We start from the raw sequence: 20,363 nt of genomic DNA on the forward strand, positions 1-20,363 counted from the left end.
GTGCTTCTATTGCACATTGCAGCGTTATGGATGAAGGGAAAACACTCTGCGCCCAAAACGCTGCAAACCCCGATTGTGGGCACATAGCCTAAAATGCTACGATGGATGAATGGATAGATGTCAAACATATATAACGTCCCAGCCCCTGCATATTCTAAGCTGGCGCCCTTTAGTGCCTTTCGCCCCAACTCATCCCGTTGCCCTGGTGCGGTGGCAAACGGGGTAATAATTGGGGTTGATACCAGATGTGTAATGTCACCTGGCATCAAGCCCAGCAATTAGTTATGTCACGGCGTCTATTTGATACCAGACATAACTAATTGACAGTAATAAAAAAAAAAATTGACAACAAAAAAAAAATTTATTTGAAAAAACACTCCCCAAAAACATTCCCTTTCACCAATTTATTGAAAAGAAAAAAAAAATCGGGTCCGCAGTAATCCATTTTGGAAGTCCCGCTGCGATTCTGGACCTTCTAGAATATGGGGGGCACGTTCAGGGAACGTATCCCCCATTTTCTAGGAGTGCAGACCCTCCATGTGAGGAGAGTGGGTGCAAAGAATTTGCACCCACCCTCCGCGGGTCACAGCTGCAGTTTGCTGAGCAGCAGCAGCCAGCGTCTCTGAAAGCAAACCAGGAAGCTGAGCTAACAGCCGCGCTCTGCACGTGTGACCAGCGTCTGCTGTGAAGGAGGGGGGGATCGCGGTGGATGAAGGCTGGAAAAGGTACGGGGGACACCGGGGGGATATAGGGGGTGACCTGGCAGGGCCTGGGGAGCAGTTTTCTGTCGTATGTGTCATAGCACATGCGACAGAAACCAGAGGAAAAGGGTAAATGCGGCCGCCGCGCTGCTGTGCGCGCCGGTGTGCGCGGCGCCATGTTGGATTTTCGGGAGGAAGGTGGGGGTCGGGGGGGACACTTTGGCAACACCGGGGGACCAGAGAGGACCGGGGATGAGATTTATCTCCCATCTGACATGTTTGTTTATGCCAGATGGGAGATAAATGATTTTTTACCGGCGCGGTTATTTACTGTAAGGTGATCATCGGTAAACGGTTTGTACCGGTGATCACGTGAGCGGGGACCGGAAAAACCGGCCTGAATCATGATCTCCAGGGTCTCAGCTACCCCCGGCAGCTGAGACCCCGGAAATTTTCCGACTCTGGGGGGCGCTAGACCCTTTTTTCCGACCGCCATTAAAAAGCGGCGGTTTGGAAGAAGTTCCCTAATTTGACGCCGTTAAAAGGCGTATTGGCGGTTGTTAAGGGGTTAATGGTGATGTGTTGACTTATCTAGAGGGCACCAAATTTACCTTGTTATACAAGCTGTACATTGACTACTGTACAATGTATCACATTGTCACATCGTCAGTGTTTTTCCCATAAAAAGATATAATAAAATATTAACAAAACTGTGAGGTGTGCACTCGCTTTCTTGATATACTGTATGTTTACACACATGCACAAACAGTACTATGCAAAAGTTTTAGGCAGGTGTGGAGTAAATGTTGCAAAGTATGACTACTTTAAAACACTGAAGTGTTAATAGTTTATTTTTTATTAACTATCAAAATGAAAAGTGAATAAACAAGAGAGGAATCTAAGTCAGTGTTTGGTGGCTGCTCTTTGCCTTCATCAGCTTTTTAAGATACACTTGCACGTAGTTTTTGAAGATACTCACCTGGGACGGTGTTCCAAACATATTAAAGAACCAACCATATACTTTCTGGGTATGAGGCTTGTGGAAATCCTGCTCTCTACATACTCAATGATATTGAGATCAGGGCCCTGTGGGGCCAATTCATCACTTCCAGGACTCTTTGTTCTTCTTTACACTAAAGATAGATATTCAGTGGTTGTATGTTTTGAGTTTTTGTCTGGCAGCTGCAGAATAACTTTGGAGCCAATCCGACGCCTACCATGTAGTACATCATGATGATAAGTGTCTGCCTGTATTTCACAGCATTCAGGACACCATTAATCCTGATCAAATCCCCAATTTCATCTGTTGAATTGCCAGGACCCTCCATTGTGCTTTACTGTTCCTACAGACCCTCAATGTACCTCTCTCTATCTGGCCTCTGGTGAACAAACTGCTTCCGTTACAGCAAATATATCACATTTTCACTCATCAACCCAGAGAAGCTGCCATTTTTCTGCACCCCAGTTCCCATATTTTTGTGCATAGTTGAGTCGCTTGGCCTTGTTTTCATGTCCAAAGTATGGTTTTTCGTCATAATTATTCCATGAAGACTTTTGTCCGGACCTCTCTGAACAGTAGATAGGTGTAGTTGGGTCCCACTGGTTGTTGCAATTCTGAACTGATGGCACTGCTGTACGTCTTCCGATGTTGAATAGCAATAACCATAACGTGTCTGTTATCTGTTGCACTACGCTTTCTTGGTCGATTAGGACGTCTATGGTCCTCAGCGTTGCCTATTCCTTGGTGTCCTCAATGCTGAGAAATACAGGAGGATACTTATCCAGCATGAAATATCATCAGGGAGACATCGGATTGGTTTCAAATTTATTCTGCAGCCGGACAACGACCGCATACATACAGCTAATGTCATATTCAGTGTAAAGAAGAATGAGGAGTCCTGGAGGTGATGATCGGCCCCCACAGAGCTCTGATCTCAACATCATCCAGTTGGTTTGGGACCACATGAAGAGACAGGAGGATCTGCACAAGCTTCATACACAGAAGATCTGAGGTTAGTTCTCCAAGATGTTTGGAACAACCGTCTTGCTGAGTTCCTTAAAAGAAAAATAGAATAATGCTGCTTTAAAGGCAAAATGGACATACCAAATATTGACTTAGGATTTGATTTAGATCTCTCCTTTCCTTCATTCACTAAAAACAGTGTTAAAAGGTTTGTGTGTGTGTGTATTTATATATATATATATATATATATATATATATATATATATATATATATATATATATATATATATATATATATACATACATACATACATACATACATACATACATACATACATACATACAGTCCCTACAAGTAGTATTCAACCCCCTGCAGATTTAGCAGGTTTACACATTCGGAATTAACTTGGCATTGTGACATTTGGACTGTAGATCAGCCTGGAAGTGTGAAATGCACTGCAGCAAAAAAGAATGTTATTTTTTTTTTTTTAAATTGTGAAAAGTTTATTCAGAGGGTCATTTATTATTCAACCCCTCAAACCACCAGAATTTTGTTTGGTTCCCCTAAAGTATTAAGAAGTATTTCAGGCACAAAGAACAATGAGCTTCACATGTTTGGATTAATTATCTCTTTTTCCAGCCTTTTCTGACTAATTAAGACCCTCCCCAAACTTGTGAACAGCACTCATACTTGGTCAACATGGGAAAGACAAAGGAGCATTCCAAGGCCATCAGAGACAAGATCGTGGAGCGTCACAAGGCTGGCAAGGGGTACAAAACCCTTTCCAAGGAGTTGGGCCTACCTGTCTCCACTGTTGGGAGCATCACCCGGAAGTGGAAGGCTTATGGAACTACTGTTAGCCTTCCACGGCCTGGACAGCCTTTGAAAGTTTCCACCCGTGCCGAGGCCAGGCTTGTCCGAAGAGTCAAGGCTAACCCAAGGACAACAAGGAAGGAGCTCCGGGAAGATCTCATGGCAGTTGGGACATTGGTTTCAGTCAATACCATAAGTAACGTACTCCACCGCAATTGTCTCCGTTCCAGACGAGCCCGTAAGGTACCTTTACTTTCAAAGCGTCATGTCAAGGCTCGTCTACAGTTTGCTCATGATCACTTGGAGGACTCTGAGACAGACTGGTTCAACGTTCTCTGTCTGGTCTGATGAGACCAAGATCGAGATCTTTGGTGCCAACCACACACGTGACGTTTGGAGACTGGATGGCACTACATACGACCCCAAGAATACCATCCCTACAGTCAAGCATGGCGGTGGCAGCATCATGCTGTGGGGCTTTTTCTCAGCCAAGGGGCCTGGCCATCTGGTCCGCATCCATGGGAAGATGGATAGCACAGCCTACCTGGAGATTTTGGCCAAGAATCTCCGCTCCTCCATCAAGGATCTTAAGATGGGTCGTCATTTCATCTTCCAACAAGACAACGACCCAAAGCACACAGCCAAGAAAACCAAGGCCTGGTTCAAGAGGGAAAAAATCAAGGTGTTGCAGTGGCCTTGTCAGTCTCCTGACCTTAACCCAATTGAAAACTTGTGGAAGGAGCTCAAGATTAAAGTCCACATGAGACACCCAAAGAACCGAGATAACTTGGAGAAGATCTGCATGGAGGAGTGGGCCAAGATAACTCCAGAGACCTGTGCCGGCCTGATCAGGTCTTATAAAAGACGATTATTAGCTGTAATTGCAAACAAGGGTTATTCCACAAAATATTAAACCTAGGGGTTGAATAATAATTGACCCACACTTTTATGTTGAAAATTTATTAAAATTTAACTGAGCAACATAACTTGTTGGTTTGTAAGATTTGTGCATCTGTTAATAAATCCTGCTCTTGTTTGAAGTTTGCAGGCTCTAACTTATTTGCATCTTATCAAACCTGCTAAATCTGCAGGGGGTTGAATACTACTTGTAGGCACTGTGTATATATATATATATATATCTCACACCCATTCTGTGGTGACATGTTCAATAGCATATAAACTCAGAGATTTGTAATATGAACGTAAACACTTAATAAATATAGGATTTCATCCAAATACAGAAGCATGTTTAATTTATAATTGACCACATAAAATGAAATGCAATAAGACTATAAAATATAGCAAACTCTTTGTATTAACAATAGATAATGCAATTTCTACTGATTCTTAAGAAACAAAGCGGCTCCGCACTGGATCCAGCAGTTCTGGCTTCCACCGCATGGTAGGTCTATATTGGTGACCACACGATCCCTCTCGGCACTGGTGTACACCGGTAAGGAAATGCACTCTCCTGGGGAGTAGATCCCTGAGGACTGCTGAGAAAAATACATAAGAAATTACTTCACACAGCCCTAAAGAGTACTATGTCCGTTTGAAGTCACAGACCTAAAATATGGGTATATCTATTTATACTCTAAGGACTTAAATGATTTGGGGCTAAAAATTACATTTAAAGGGCTCAGACTGGTTTGAAAAACTAGACATGACATTCAACTCACCAATCGCTCCTGACCCAAAGGGAAGTCAGCCCCAAATAGTCACTGCTGTTAGGGTAATTGTCAGAACAGGAATCGGGGAAATCAGGGGAGGCCGAGAACCAGATTTTATTTTTTTAAAACCAGTCCTTGAAAATATATTTGTAATTCATTTATTGTTCTTAAGTTCCTGTTATTCTCCCTCATAAACCTTAAGGGGGCTTTACACGCTGCGACATCGCTAATGCGGAGTCGTTGGGGTCACGGAATTTGTGACGCACATCCGGCCGCATTAGCGATGCCGTTGCGTGTGACACCGATAAGCGATTTTGCATCGTTGCAAAAACGTGCAAAATCGCTAATCGGCGACATGGGGGTCCATTCTTAAAAATCGTTACTGCAGCAGTAACGAAGTTGTTCCTCGTTCCTGCGGCAGCACACATCGCTGCGTGTGACGCCGCAGGAACGAGGAAGCTCCCCCTACCTGCCTCCCGGCCGCTATGAGGAAGGAAGGAGGTGGGCGGGATGTTACGTCCCGCTCATCTCCGCCCCTCCGCTGCTATTGGGCGGCGGTTCAGTGACGCTTCAGTGACGTTGCTGAGACGCCGCATGGACCGCTCCCTTAGAAAGGAGGCGGTTCGCCCGTCACAGCGACGTCGACGGACAGGTAAGTATGTGTGACGGCTGTTGTGCGGCACGGGCAGCGATTTGCCTGTGTCGCGCAACAGATGGGGGCGGGTACCCACACTAGCGATATCGGGACCGATATCGCAGTGTGTAAAGTAGCCTTTAGCCCCGTCTTCAAAATGTTGATAAATGGGCCAGAATACCCAAAGCGACATTAATATATGTGGCTAGATTATACTAGACAGGACAAACACATCTATTACAATCTATAAGTATTAAATATTATAGTTACAAGAAAAAGTACATTTATCCTTTGGAAATACCAGGATTTGTGCAAAGATATGCTTAAAAGGAATGTCAGCAGGATTTCATATCACAAACTATTTATCCCAAACTATGTACATGGATCATCCCATTCCTCAGCTACTGAGAAATCAGCATTCAACTAATATAGACATGAGGGTCAAGAACTATGGTAGATCTGAAACCTCCGTCACTCCAGCTTTATTCCTCACCCAGTGCCGTCTCCTCCTGCTTGACTAACAACTCCTTTCCCTGAAATCACACAGCCTAGAGTATGTCAGTCAAGTAGGAGGAGGCAACGCTGGGTGAGGAATAGAACTGAAGCGACGGAGGCTTCAATAGTACCATAGCTCTTCAGCCTCACACGCATTGATTTCTCATGAACATTGATTTCTCATGCTGGCCATGTAAAGGTATTGCTGGATATGTCTTTGAAAGAGCTACATGCGCATATAGTTTTGGGTCTGAAATCTACCTGACAGATTCCCTTTAATAACTTGTACATTCTCCTTTAGCAGCAATCACCTCCTTCAAAAGTTTCTTACATCTGCAAGTAAGATTTGGACAAAAGCAAGGATACATTTTTGGCCATTCTTTTCGGTAAATGTGTTTTTTAAGTTCATCAATATTTCTGGGATGCCTTGTGTGCACAGTCCTCTTTATGTGATTCCACAGCATATTGACGCGGTGAAGGTCAGGATTCTAACTTGGTTGTTCCAAAACATAAATCATTTTAATCAGTCATTATTTATTTTCTTTGTGTGGTTTGGGTCACTGTCTTGTTGCATCACCCAATGTCTCTTCAGCTTGAGGTAATGAAAGGCTGTCCTTACTAAATGATTCCAAGGATTCTAGAACCTGAGGCAGCAAGGTGGACCCAAACTATGAGTCCATACTTCATAGTTGGGATAATGCGTTGGTGTTGGAGTGCAGTGCTCATTTTTTTCTCCAAACATAGCATTGTGCAGTTGTCCAAAAAAGATCTACTTTTGTCTCAACATTTGCTCAGAAGTATGAAATAATACTTGTGTGATACAACAAAGAAATGAACGATCCCAACAAGTGCACATCGTCACAAATGAGTTAAAGAATGATACTCACTGCTGCCATATACTAAACGCTAGTTAGCATGGGGGAAGCTAAAAAGAGATGACCATGTGGTTAGGCAATAAAAAACAAAAAAAAAGTTTGAAAAGCATAAGCTTAGTGATATCCAAGTGATCATATTTTAAAGGCCATAGTCCATCATTTGCGGTGCACTATGGTATTCAGTTTAACTTTAAATAAGTGGATGATATTCCTCCTCAGGTCCACGCGCATAATTTGGACATTAGTCTGGTTTGCATGGACCATGCTCCGGTCGGTAGTGCGATTAGTCATGACGTCATTAAGATATGGAATAGTCCTGAGTGTGTGACGTCACAAACCGCACAATGAGGGCCGCCTATGGCCTGCACATATGCAAGGGAATATTTAAAAGCTTTGCCAGCTCAAGGATTCGAGCACTACTGAGCAAGAAAGTCTTTTGAAACTGTGCAATATAGAGTTTGGTCTCAGGAGGCCTCATTAATGGTGGTCATCTGAACCAAGGGTTTTCCAGCTTGTATTGTCTTCAGTAGATCTGCTGCTGTTACCATTGTGATCGTTCTCACCTCTTTTCTTATTGTCTATTGTGCGCATGGACTGAATAGCAACAGTTCTGAATTTTCTCCATTTGTAAAAAAAATAAAAATAATGTCTAACTGTGGATTTATGTACACTTAGGTCTTTAGCAATGCTTTTCAAGCCTTTTCCATCCTGATGAGTTAGAATTTGTCTTCTGAGGTTTCACTTTGCCTATAGGCATGGTTCAAAATTGTTTCTTAACCCCTTCACCCCCGGCCACTAAAACACCCTAATGACCGGGCCATTTTTTGCAATTCTGACCAGTGTCACTTTGACAGGTTATAACTCTGGGACGCTTCAACGGATCCTGGCGATTCTGAGATTGTTTTTTCGTGACATATTGTACTTCATGTCAGTGGTAAATTTAGGCCGATATTTTTTGCGTTTATTTGTGGAAAATTTAGGAAATTTGGCGAAAATTTTGAAAATTTCGCAATTTTCAAACTTTGAAAATTTATGCCCATAAATCTGAGAAATATGTCACACAAAATAGTTACTAAATAACATTTCCCACTTGTCTACTTTACATCAGCGCAATTTTCGAAACAAATTTTTTTTTCGTTAGGAAGTTAGAAGGGGTCAAAGTTCATCAGCAATTTCTCATTTTTCAAACAAAATTTAGAAAATAATTTTTTTTAGGGACATCACATCACATTTGAGGTGACTTTGAGAGACCGAGGTGACAGAAAATACCCAAAAGTGACCCCATTCTAAAAACTGCACCCCTCACTCTGCTCAAAACCACATCCAAAAAGTTTATTAACCCTTTAGGTGCTTCACAGGAACCAAAGCAATGTGGAAGGAAAAAATGAAAATTTTACTTTTTAACACAAAAATGTTACTTTAGCCATAAAATTTTCATTTTCACAAGGGAGAAAAGAGAAAGTGCACCCTACAATTTATTGTGCATTTTCTCCTGAGTACGCCGATACCTCATATGTGGTAAAAATCAATTGTTTGGGTGCACAGCGGAGCTCGGAAGGGAAGGAGCGCCATTTGAATTTTTGAACGCAAAATTAGCTGCACTCATTAGCGGACGCCATGTCGGGTTTGAAGACCCCCTGAGGTGCCTAAACAATGGAGCTCCCCCACAAGTGACCCCATTTTGGAAACTAGAGCCCTCAAATATTTTTTCTAGATGTTTGATGAGCACTTTGAACACCTGGGGGCTTCACAGAAGTTTATAACGTTGAGCCGTGAAAAGAAAAAATTTTTTTTTTTACCACAAAACTGTTGCTTCAACTAGGTAGCTTTTTTTTTCACAAGGGTATCGGGAAAAAATGCAACATAAAATGTATTGTCCATTTTCTCCTGAGTACGCAGATACCTCATATGTGGTGGAAATCAAATGTTTGGACACACGGCAGTGCTCGGAAGGCAAGGAGCGCCATTTAAATGCAAAATTAGCTGCACTAATTAGCGGACGCCATGTCGGGTTTGAAGACCCCCTGAGGTGCCTAAACAATGGAGCTCCCCCACAAGTGACCCCATTTTGGAAACTAGAGCCCTCAAATATTTTTTCTAGATGTTTGATGAGCACTTTGAACACCTGGGGGCTTCACAGAAGTTTATAACGTTGAGCCGTGAAAAGAAAAAAATTTTTTTTTACCACAAAACTGTTGCTTCAACTAGGTAGCTTTTTTTTTCACAAGGGTAACAGGAAAAAATGCACCATAAAATGTATTGTCCATTTTCTCCTGAGTACGCAGATACCTCATATGTGGTGGAAATCAAATGTTTGGACACACGGCAGTGCTCGGAAGGCAAGGAGCGCCATTTAAATGCAAAATTAGCTGCACTCATTAGCGGACGCCATGTCAGGTTTGAAGACCCCCTGAGGTGCCTAAACAATGGAGCTCCCCCACAAGTGACCCCATTTTGGAAACTAGAGCCCTCAAATAATTTTTCTAGATGTTTGGTGAGCACTTTGAACACCTGGGGGCTTCACAGAAGTTTATAGCGTTGAGCCGTGAAAAGAAAAAAAATTTTTTTTACCACAAAACGGTTGCTTCAATTAGGTAGCTTTTTTTTTCACAAGGGTAACAGGAAAAAATGCACCATAAAATGTATTGTGCATTTTCTCCTGAGTACGCAGATACATCATATGTGGTGGAAAGTAATTGTTTGGGCGCATGGCGGGGCTCAGAAGAGAAGGAGCGCCATTTGACAGCAAAATTGGTTGGAATCATTAGCGGACGCCATGTCACGCTTGGAGACCCCCTATGGTGCCTAAACAGTGGAGCTCCCCCACAAGTGACACCATTTTGGAAACTAGAGCCCTCAAATAATTTTTCTAGATGTTTGGTGAGCACTTTGAACACCTGGGGGCTTCACAGAAGTTTATAGCGTTGAGCCGTGAAAAGAAAAAAATTTTTTTTACCACAAAACGGTTGCTTCAACTAGGTAGCTTTTTTTTTCACAAGGATATCAGGAAAAAATGCACCATAAAACGTATTGTGCATTTTCTCCTGAGTACGCAGATACCTCATATGTGGTGGAAAGTAATTGTTTGGGCGCATGGCGGGGCTCAGAAGAGAAGGAGCGCCATTTGACTTTTCAAACGCACAGACGCAGTGCACTGATCGGCCGCTGCAGGACGCACGGTCGGATGCGATAAAAAAAGCGTCGGGGATACGTAAAAAAAAAAGTCACGCCAAAAATTGACCATGGATGCAGATATGTTATGTGCATCCCTGATCAGCGCTCGGCGGGACGCACAGACGGATGCCATACAAAAATTGTCGCGAATACGGAAAAAAGTCACGCCAAAAATTGAGCAGGGATGCCGATCCGTTATCTGCATCCCTGATCAGCGCTCGGCGGGACGCACGGACGGATGCGATACAAAAAGCGTCGCGAATACGGAAAAAAGTCACGCCAAAAATTGAGCAGGGATGCCGATCCGTTATCTGCATCCCTGATCAGCGCTCGGCGGGACGCACGGTCGGACGCGATACAAAAAGCGTCGCGAATACGGAAAAAAGTCACGCCAAAAATTGAGCAGGGATGCCGATCCGTTATCTGCATCCCTGATCAGCGCTCGGCGGGACGCACGGACGGACGCGATACAAAAAGCGTCGGGGATACGGAAAAAAAAGTCACGCCAAAAATTGAGCAGGGATGCCGATCCGTTATCTGCATCCCTGATCAGCGCTCGGCGGGACGCACGGACGGACGCGATACAAAAAGCGTCGGGGATACGGAAAAAAAAGTCATGCCAAAAATTGAGCAGGGATGCCGATCCGTTATCTGCATCCCTGATCAGCGCTCGGCGGGACGCACGGACGGACGCGATACAAAAAGCGTCGCGAATACGGAAAAAAGTCATGCCAAAAACTGACCACGGATGCAGATCCGTTATCTGCATCCCTGATCAGCGCTTGGCGGGACGCACGGACAGATGAAGTGTAAAAATGAACAGGATACAAGAAAAAAAAAAAAAAAAAAGTTATACTCACAGTACCAAGAGGATCACTGACCAGAAGAGTTGCAGAGGAACAAGAAGGCAGTGAGATAGACAGCTTTACACCAGCAGCAGGCAGGACGTTGGACAGATCAGCAGAAGGACCCAGCGATGGAGGCAGATGTGATCGGGCCAGTGAAGACCTCGGACGACCCGTGAAGGCAGGTAAGAGGACGTCGGGGGGGGGGCAGGGGGGGATGGGGAGAGGGGGGGGCAGAGGGGGGGCAGATGGGGGGGGTTAGAGGGAGAGCAGAGGGGGCGGAGAAGCAAAGGCAGAAGGAAGGAACCTTGGAAGCAGAATAGAGATGACAGAGGAGGCAGGCAGATCGCGTGGGGAGCAGATCGGGATGCCGGGGGGCAGATCGGGGCGTAGGGGGGCAGATCGGGGCGTAGGGGGGCAGATCTGGGGGGGCACGGGCAGGGGCCTTCACGGGAGCGCGCAGGGGCCTTCACGGGAGCGCGCAGGGGCCATCGCCGGAGCGCAATACTTACCTTTGGAGCTGGCGCGGTGACAGCAGAGGCGGCGTCTGCGGCGGCAGCAGCGGTGGCGTGGTACCAAAAGTACCAGCCACTCCACGCTGCAGCCATGTTGGGGGAGGGTCCCCAGAGCAGCACAGGCCTGGGGAGGGCGGCCACCGGCAGATCAGACCGCCCCACTGCACACTGATTGGAGCGATTGCGCGTCATAGCACGATCGCTCCAATCAGTGCTGCAGGGGCTGGGGGCGGCATGTTTGAGGTCCACCTATGATATGCTGCAGCAGCTGCGGCATCTCATAGCTGGATCTCACAGGATCACACTAATTCGGGCATTATTTTTGCCGAAATTAGTGCGATCGATGTGGTTGGCGGTTCAGATTTGAACAGCCAATCACATCGATCGTCGATAGGGGGTGGCGATGCCACCCCCCCTGGGGTCAAGCAAAGGTCCCCTGCTGTAAGAAACAGCAGGGGACATCATTTGAAAGCCGTTGCTATGGCCACGGCAATCAAATGAAGTTTAGGCCGTAAAATTACGTCCCTGGTCGTTAAGTCACGTTAAAATAGGACGTAATTTTACGGCCCGCGGTCGTGAAGGGGTTAAATTAGACCTGTCACTTGCTCAAAAAAATGAGTTACGGTAAATATGTTGTAAAACAAATCCCTAAGCTCCCCTGATACTGCCGCTCTTTTTTATTTTGCACTGCGTCTCTCCATTTCAGAGATAATCACTTCTTTTACAGAGCAGAATGTGAAATTTCTGTTTGCAGTGCAATTGGTCGTTTCTCCAGTCTTCTCTGGCGGCGTGCATGTTCACCCCTCCCTCCTACTTGCTGCCAATTAGAGCTCCGCAGCGTCTGAGACTGAGAACACTAGATCAGCTGCATAGTTGCAATTGGTAGCGCCTGGGAGGGAGGGTATGAAAGCGCATGCCGTGAGAAATGCCACGTTGGACTGCAAGGAGAAATTTCACACGTTCTCTAAAATTAACAAATGTAAATATCTCCAAAATGGAGCAATACAGCACAAAACAAAAAAAAAAATACAAAAGGAAAAGAAACAAAAAACGTCAGAGTAAAGGGAGATTAGGGATTTTTACAAGGTTATTTAACTAAATTTTTGAACAAGTGAGAGGTGCTTTTCAAGAACAGTTTTGTCAGTAACCAGGCTTTGTGAATCTTTGTTTATTGCGCCAAACATCAGTGAAACCCACACTAATCGCATCTCCTTTTGTCGATTAAATTGTGGAGAATTCATTAACACAGAGGTTCACTTACTTTTTCTAACTGTACTATGGATGTTCAATGAAAGCGATAACGAGCATATCTGCGTGCAAATTATTAGTTTAGATTGAGACTTAGGCCGGCGTTACACGGGACAATTTATCGTGCAATCGCATCAGCGATCGCACCCGCCCCCGTCATTTGTGCGTCAAGGGAAATTCATTGCCCGTGTCGCGGAAAGTCGTTAAACACCCGTCACATGTACTTACCTCCCGCACGACCTCGCTGTGGGCGGCGAATATCCTCTTCCTGAAGGGGAGGGACGTTCGGCGTCACAGCGACGTCACACAGCCGCCGGTCAATAGAATCGGAGAGGAGGAGATGAGCTGGACGTAACATCCCGCCCACCTCCTTCTTCCGCATTGCCGGCGGGATGCAGGTAAGCTGTGTTCGTCGTTCCCAGGGTGTCACACAGAGCGATGTGTGTTGCCTCGGGAACGATGAACAACCGGAGCACAGATGGAGGACCGACATTTTGAAAATGAACGACGTGTCAACAAGCAATGATAAGGTGAGTATTTTTGCTCGTTCACAGTCGTTCAGAGGTGTCACATGGTACGACATCTCTAACGATGCCGGATGTGCGTCACGAATTCTGTGACCCCGCCGACATATCGCACGATATATCGCAACGTGTGACGCCGGAATTAGACAACGATCAGGACCCATGTTAATTGAGATCAATGCAGAAATCCAGATCTTTCAAAAGGCTTCACTTACTTTTTCTTGGAATTCTTCATAGAAAGGGTAAAGTCAGAATTAAATGTATTTGATCTTTCCTGCATACCTGTGAAATCCAGGCCATATAACAAGGGGGCACCACTGATACGCTCGGAGAGTCGTGTTGGTTTTCAGAAAGATGGTTTCCATCAAAACTGCAACCTTCCAGCTGTAATCCGCTTATCTAACAAGGAAAACATATGAGATGCTCAGCTGCAGATTTCTAACCTAATTGTCCGTGCTAATTACGTGACGGGTAGAGTGGCATGGAGGCACACATGTACATAACAGGAAAACCAGGAATGCCGCGTGATGTGTGAGAAGAGGAAACACAACTTCAAAACAAACACCTCAAAAATTCCTCATTGTTGGCTTCCAGCACATAGGAATTTGCTAATGTAATAAAGATAACTCTGAAATGTCCCCCCATCCCCCCGCCTGGTTACATGGTTTAGTATTAATGGAAGCAAAGAAAACTGGCTGAAATTTTAACGTGGCTCAGCAAAAGGAGGTCACAAGTGGAAGCAGAGTAAAATGACTGGCATATTTTAGTGAGAGCGGACTATAAAAAGGGACATGAAGATCAGAAGAAAACATTTTAAGTCTTGGAAAACCCCTTTTAAAGGGAACCCCTCACTAGATTTGTCCCCTATAAGCTGCGGCCACCACCCGTGAGCTCTTATATACAGTATTCTAGAATACTGTATATAATTGCCCAGGCTGATTTGTATAATGAAAAAATGACCTCTCTTATACACACCTGCGAGGTGGTCAGGTCCGATGGGCATTGCCGGCCTCGGTCTAGCGCCTCCTCTCTTCCTTTCATCGCAGTCCTCCTTCATAACTTTGTGTGGATGACACGGCCTACGTCATTCACACAGAGGCCTTCATTGCGCTCCTACACACGCGCACTTTAATCTGCCCTGCTGAGGGCAATGTAAAGTACTGTAATGCACAGGTGCAGAAAAGATCAAAGACCACCCGCGCAGTACAATACTTTGATCTGCTTTCAGGAGGGCATAGAAAAGTGCGCATGCGCAAGAGCGCAATGGTGGCCTCTTTGTTGATGATGTAGGAAGCGTCATTTACAAGGAGCTGGGAAGGAGGACGACGACTGTACAGAGTAGAGGAGGCGCCGGACCAAGACCAGCGATGCCCATCAGCACCAACCGTCCTGCAGGTGAGAATAATTAAGGTCTTTTTATATGTTATACAGAGTGGATGGGCTCTTATATACAGTATTCTAGAACACTGTATATAAGCGCTCACTGGTGCTGGCCGCAGCTTATAAAAGGGACAAATCTGGTGACCGGTTCCCTTTACTAGCAATACATAAAATTATATTACAGTCACTAGCTGCATTCAGAATTCTACTAGTAACGATGATATACAATAAATTTTTTTACTGTGGTACTGTGTTAGCCAGAAACATTTATGTAAATACGTTTAATGGCACCAAAAAAACAAAAGTATTCTAGGAGTGATATTTTTATTAGTTAACCAGAGCACAAAGGCTCCGTCTTCAGGTGGGTTTACAAATGAATTATTGAGAGGAGTACAACATTTAGGAGATGTTACAGCAGAACATTTCTGTATAGAGTGAATGGAGCGATGCCTCTTAAAGATAACCCAAGGTTATAAAATGAAGGTACAAATGGAGAGATGGTGGGAGTGATGGCATAGGAGTATGATGATCTGCAGTCAGTCTTATGGAGGTGGGAAATATCCATGCTATCATTATTATTATTTAACACCCTTCAGCTCCACCTCAAGCCATGGCATCTGGATGGATGAATGCTCTGTAGGAAGATCGATCTTGTGCAGCCTAGATAGGTCCACCAAGTCTTCTCCGCCAACTAGGTCCTCCAGGATCTTCTCTCTAGTTTTCCTGATTGTATCAAGCCGTCGGGTTACTGGTCTTCCTCTTCACCTTGTTCCTTCTATTCTTCCGACCATGATGTCCTTCTCCAGTGATTGCTCTCTTTGTACAATGTGTCTAAAGCAGTTAAGTCGTAGCTTGGTGATCCTTGCTCTGAGTGACATGATGTGTCCATGTAGCGAGCCATAAATCCAAGTGTTAGACTGTCATTTTGTTAAAAACTGGAGCATTCTTAGCAGCTTTAACTCCCAGATTTCTCCCTTTTTATCATCCTTAAAATGACCTTTCCGTATCAAGACCTTTAAATCTGTCATACTGTGTCCAGTTCCAGAGAAATGTTTTCCCACACACATGCCCGGCTCATTCCTTATAGTGTGCCTGCGTAGATTCATCCTCGTTTGAGGTTTTTGCTTAGTTTCCCCAATAAAAGTTCCTCTAGGGCACCTTGTGCATTGTATCATGTGTCCTACATTGGAGTATGTACATGAAGAGAAATCCATGATCTTATAGACCGAATCATGTTGGATATGCAGAATGTGTTTATTGGTAAAATGTGGGTACAGGTCTGGCATTTTTGCAGGACCTCTAAACACATTTTATAAAGAAATACAGATCATGGATTCATTTTCATGTACATCCTCCAATGTGGGAGACATGATACTGTGTACAAGGTGCCCTGGAGGAACCTTTATTGGGGAAACTAATTAAAATCCACAAATGAGGATGAATCTGCACAGGAACATTATAAGAAATGAGTAAGACAGGCGTATGGGAAGACTTTTCTCTGGGCATGGACACAGTATGACACATTTAAAAGGTCTTAATATCGAAATATCAGAGTTTAAGAATGACAAAGAGAAAAATCTGGGAATTCAAGCTGATAATATTGTGAGCCCTCGAGGGCCGGGTCCGCTCTTTTCCTGCACCTGTCTGTGCTGTGTATTGTTCCTGAGTATTGTACTTTTCATTATGTAGCGCCATGGAAAAAAATGGCACCATTATTATAAATAATAAGAATGTTCCAATCTTTGACAAAAGGACTCTCACTACACGGATACACATCACACCTCCACCAGGCAGACTCCAGATCACCATACTCCTATGATATCATTCCCACCACCTCTACCTTTGTAACAAAAACTTTCATTTTATAACTTTAACTTATCTTTAGGAGGTATTGCCCCATTCACCCATCCACAAATGTCGTGTTGTAACATCTCTTAAATGTTGTGCTCTTGACTCAGTAATTCATTTGTAAACCTGCCTGAAGAAGGAGCCTCTGTGCTCTGAAAGCTGGTTAGCCAATAAAGGTATCACTCCTAGAATACTTATGTCTTTCTTTAGGGAATAAAAGTATTTACATCGCTGGTTACTATCAAAGAAACCTTGGAGCAGACACTGAATCAACAAAGGCAGATAAGAGATTTCAGCTCTGTAGCCTGCAGAATTATGAGTGCAGTTCTAAACTATAACTAAGGTACTTACTCACGATATGCACTAGTGCCTTTACTATGACTGTCATATAGCCTAAATCCAGTCATAGCAGAAATCTAGCTTAAAACAGCACTAATGTTAAAGAATTTGTCTCTGCATCCTTCATTCAAAATCACATGTAGAGAGCTGCAAAGTGGTGATACATTGTTATCCATTAATGGGGACTTGGGCGAGAGAAATTGCAATTAGTAGAAAGGCATAACTGCTTCATTTTAAAGGGTTTCTCCCAAGGTAAATTTCTCCACTACGCTATGGATCCAAGAATTGGAGATAACTTTACTGACCACTGGGACCCGCAGCAATCTCAAAGACAAGGCTCTGAAGAGCTCTATCTGACTGGAGTCAAGTTTAAGCATTCGCACCTCAGCTCCAATCGGCTTTCTCTTGTGGTGTTACTACGTTGACTCCTAGGAGTGAATGTTCAAGTTTGGGACAACCCCCTTAAAAAGTGTCTGCCTTTATGAAGGAATGAATGTGTCTCATGGATTCATGTCTTTTTACATCAGTTAAAAGATGTGCTCCTCTGACCATCCGAGCATGTCACAGCCCTGGACCAGACCCTTATCAAAGGACAATAAAACTTTCACACTGAACTGCATCAGTATTTATGGCTAGAACAGCTTGTCCCCCTGCCATAGAGATAGTTCTGTTTCATATAACTTGTTCCTTTTTTTTTTTTTTTTTTTTTACTGCACTATTCTAAGTCCTGTTGTGTATAAATACGTGACTCTTCAGATTTTGTGTTATACCATGCCTGATGAAGAGACCTGAGTAGTCTCGAAAGCTTGCAATTATTACCATCTTTTCAGTTAGCCATTAAAAGGTATCAACCACTGAGGACTCTCTGTTCTTTTAAACAATTTTTTTTATCTCTACTGGCTAACACGGTACAAAGATATATTTTACTTGCCTTTATGAAAGAAGCTCTTAAGGTAAAGGGGTTGTCCAAAAGGAACAATCAGATAAAGTGGCACGGGGGAAGCCCTAAAAAGCATTTCTTGGCCATTCCATCTCTCACCACTCCAGTATTCCCTGATAGTCTATTTACTGAAGCTCTGATGCCACATAAGTACATGACTGGAGCAGACAATCACAACTTCAGCGATCCCTTCTGGAGTGGTCAGGGGTATAGCAAGTAAGTAATGAGTCTTATTGGCCACTTTTTGGTTGATCCTAAGCCGTCGTTTTAATCGAAACCAAGGCAATACCAATTTAAGCTGCAGGTTTGTATAAATCATACGGGATCTTCATTCTAATGATCAACCATTGTGGGCCTTCCTGAGAATGAACTGTCAAGGTTTTAACCATCATAAGGCATATCAAAAATGCTGCTTTGATATCTGCAATCTGATGTTTTATTCCAGAGAAAACTATATTTTCCTAATAATGTGTAAATGAGCTGTTAAAATCTCCCTGAGAATCTTCCAGAGCTTATTGTATATTAAAGGAGGAGTTACCATTGTGAGACATGTAGATCTGGAGAGCAGACTGTCAGTCATTACATGTCTCACACTGGTAATTCCCCCTTTCATTTACAATAAGCTCTGGAAGCAGATTCTCAGGGAGATCTATCTCCGGGCCAATAGATCTTAACAGCTCATTTACATATTAAGAAAATGGTGAATTTGGCTGGAAAAAAACATCGGATAGCAGATATGAAGGAATCATTTTATTCAACTTTTTGTGACCTGCATGCACAAATAGACGGCTTATGGGGGTTGATCCTATTGACAGATTCATTTTAAAGATAAAAATCATTGAGAAGGATAAGAAACATAGAAGAGAAGAAAAAAAGAAAAAAAAAGAAGAAAAACGATGAACAAGGAGGAAGAAGACTACAATATTATTTGTATTCTGCCATTTCCTATAATATAATTTTGATTATTACAATCAGTATCTCCCTTCTGTCATTAATAGTTGATATTACGGTATTAATTTACACTAATAACCCTGTGTATAATGAGACTGATACAAAGTGCAGGATTAGACAGGAGTTAGCGCATACGTAGGGAATGCCGGGTAAGCGGAGTCTTCCATTTGCAACTATTTCCAGCCATGATAACAGAGGATGAATGGATTTCATTAGTTACAATGCGGCGCTAATAGATTGTCACACGTGCACTGGAGTCCAGTTAATAGAACTGCTTAGGAATAATGGCAGGGTTAAAGACACCTAAATGAGAAGCGATTATCATCAATCAACTTCCTTTAATTATACTCTAATTGTTCTGCTTATAAATCCAGCTATTCAACGATGAGGCGTGCAATAATGGAACAATGTCGTTAAACACAATTTGGTGTGTCGGAACAATGCTAAACCCAAGCACAGATGAGGCCAAAATAAATAATATAATTTCACGGGGAATATTACACCCAGTGCAGAACAATAGAGGCGCATGAGTAACGTGCACAAGAGCCTCTGGTGAGGATACGAGTTTCCATGAATTGCTTTTATGGCTCTGCTGTTTAGGAATTATTATCTCTTTTGCCTCTCAGTCAAGTGCCATTGACGTCATAGGAGATGTGACGTCTGAGTAATGGGTGTCCTGCCCTGGAGAAAAGTCCCCACAGAACTACAGCAGGATGCAATCAGCACAAGGATTATCCCCGCAGACATCGGACGTTCCTTCTTCACGGCTGTTGTGTTCTTTCAGACAAGTTCCTGTCTTTGTCAATCTGCTTTATACACTTAAGGGACACGTCACTAAGTTTAGGGACACTAAACACCATGTTGTCATGCAATATAGTGTTCCAAATATACCATGTTGCCAAAATGGTAGGTAATAAAGACGTTTTTAAGAGCCCAGCAGCAGTGCACATGTGCATTGCACAGAAGAAGCTCAGGCATGATGGAGATGGACTAATATACTAAGAGGTTTATAAGTCTTTTTAATTTCTAATGATGAATGGCATGTTTTGACACAGACATGCTTAAAATAGTAAACCCCAGGTGCGTAACAATATGTTGGAGGTTTAGTGGAGCCTAAGCTACAGATGGGAGTAACCGTTTAGAGATAACCTATCTTTAAAAAATATCTCCTATTCAAAGGATTGGTGATAATTAGTGATGAGCGAGCACTACCATGCTCAGCACTCGTAACAAGTAGTTGGAGGCTCGGACAGGCTCAACTCGTGTACCGAGTATAATGGAAAACAATGGGAAGATCTTACTGAAAACATGCTTGCGTTCCCCATTAACTTCCATTATACTCGGTACACGAGTCAAGCCCATCCGAGCTTCCAACCACTAGTTACGAGTACCAAGTACCCGAGCATGGTAGTGCTCGCTCATCACTAGTTGCGAGTACCAAGTAACC

At 43.6% G+C, this 20,363-nt stretch overlaps 1 protein-coding gene across 3 annotated transcripts in view; it reads right to left on the minus strand.

Annotated features, from left to right (window-relative positions):
• Nucleotides 1-4,714: 4,714 nt before the first annotated feature.
• DYNC2H1 (dynein cytoplasmic 2 heavy chain 1) overlaps nucleotides 4,715-20,363 on the minus strand; it is an 852,364-nt gene continuing 836,715 nt past the window's right edge. For 2 of the 3 annotated variants that reach the window (XM_075337458.1, XM_075337455.1), the window contains exons 88-89: nucleotides 13,741-13,857; nucleotides 4,715-4,974 (exon numbers count right to left, since the gene is read on the minus strand). In XM_075337458.1, coding sequence (XP_075193573.1) covers nucleotides 4,816-4,974; nucleotides 13,741-13,857 — 276 coding nt within the window. In that variant the 3' untranslated portion in view covers nucleotides 4,715-4,815. The remainder of the gene's footprint in view (nucleotides 4,975-13,740; nucleotides 13,858-20,363) is intronic. The other variant, XM_075337457.1, reaches the window with a different exon arrangement.

The sequence above is a fragment of the Anomaloglossus baeobatrachus genome, chromosome 2 (assembly GCF_048569485.1).
Source record: "Anomaloglossus baeobatrachus isolate aAnoBae1 chromosome 2, aAnoBae1.hap1, whole genome shotgun sequence".
NCBI lineage: Eukaryota > Metazoa > Chordata > Amphibia > Anura > Aromobatidae > Anomaloglossus > Anomaloglossus baeobatrachus.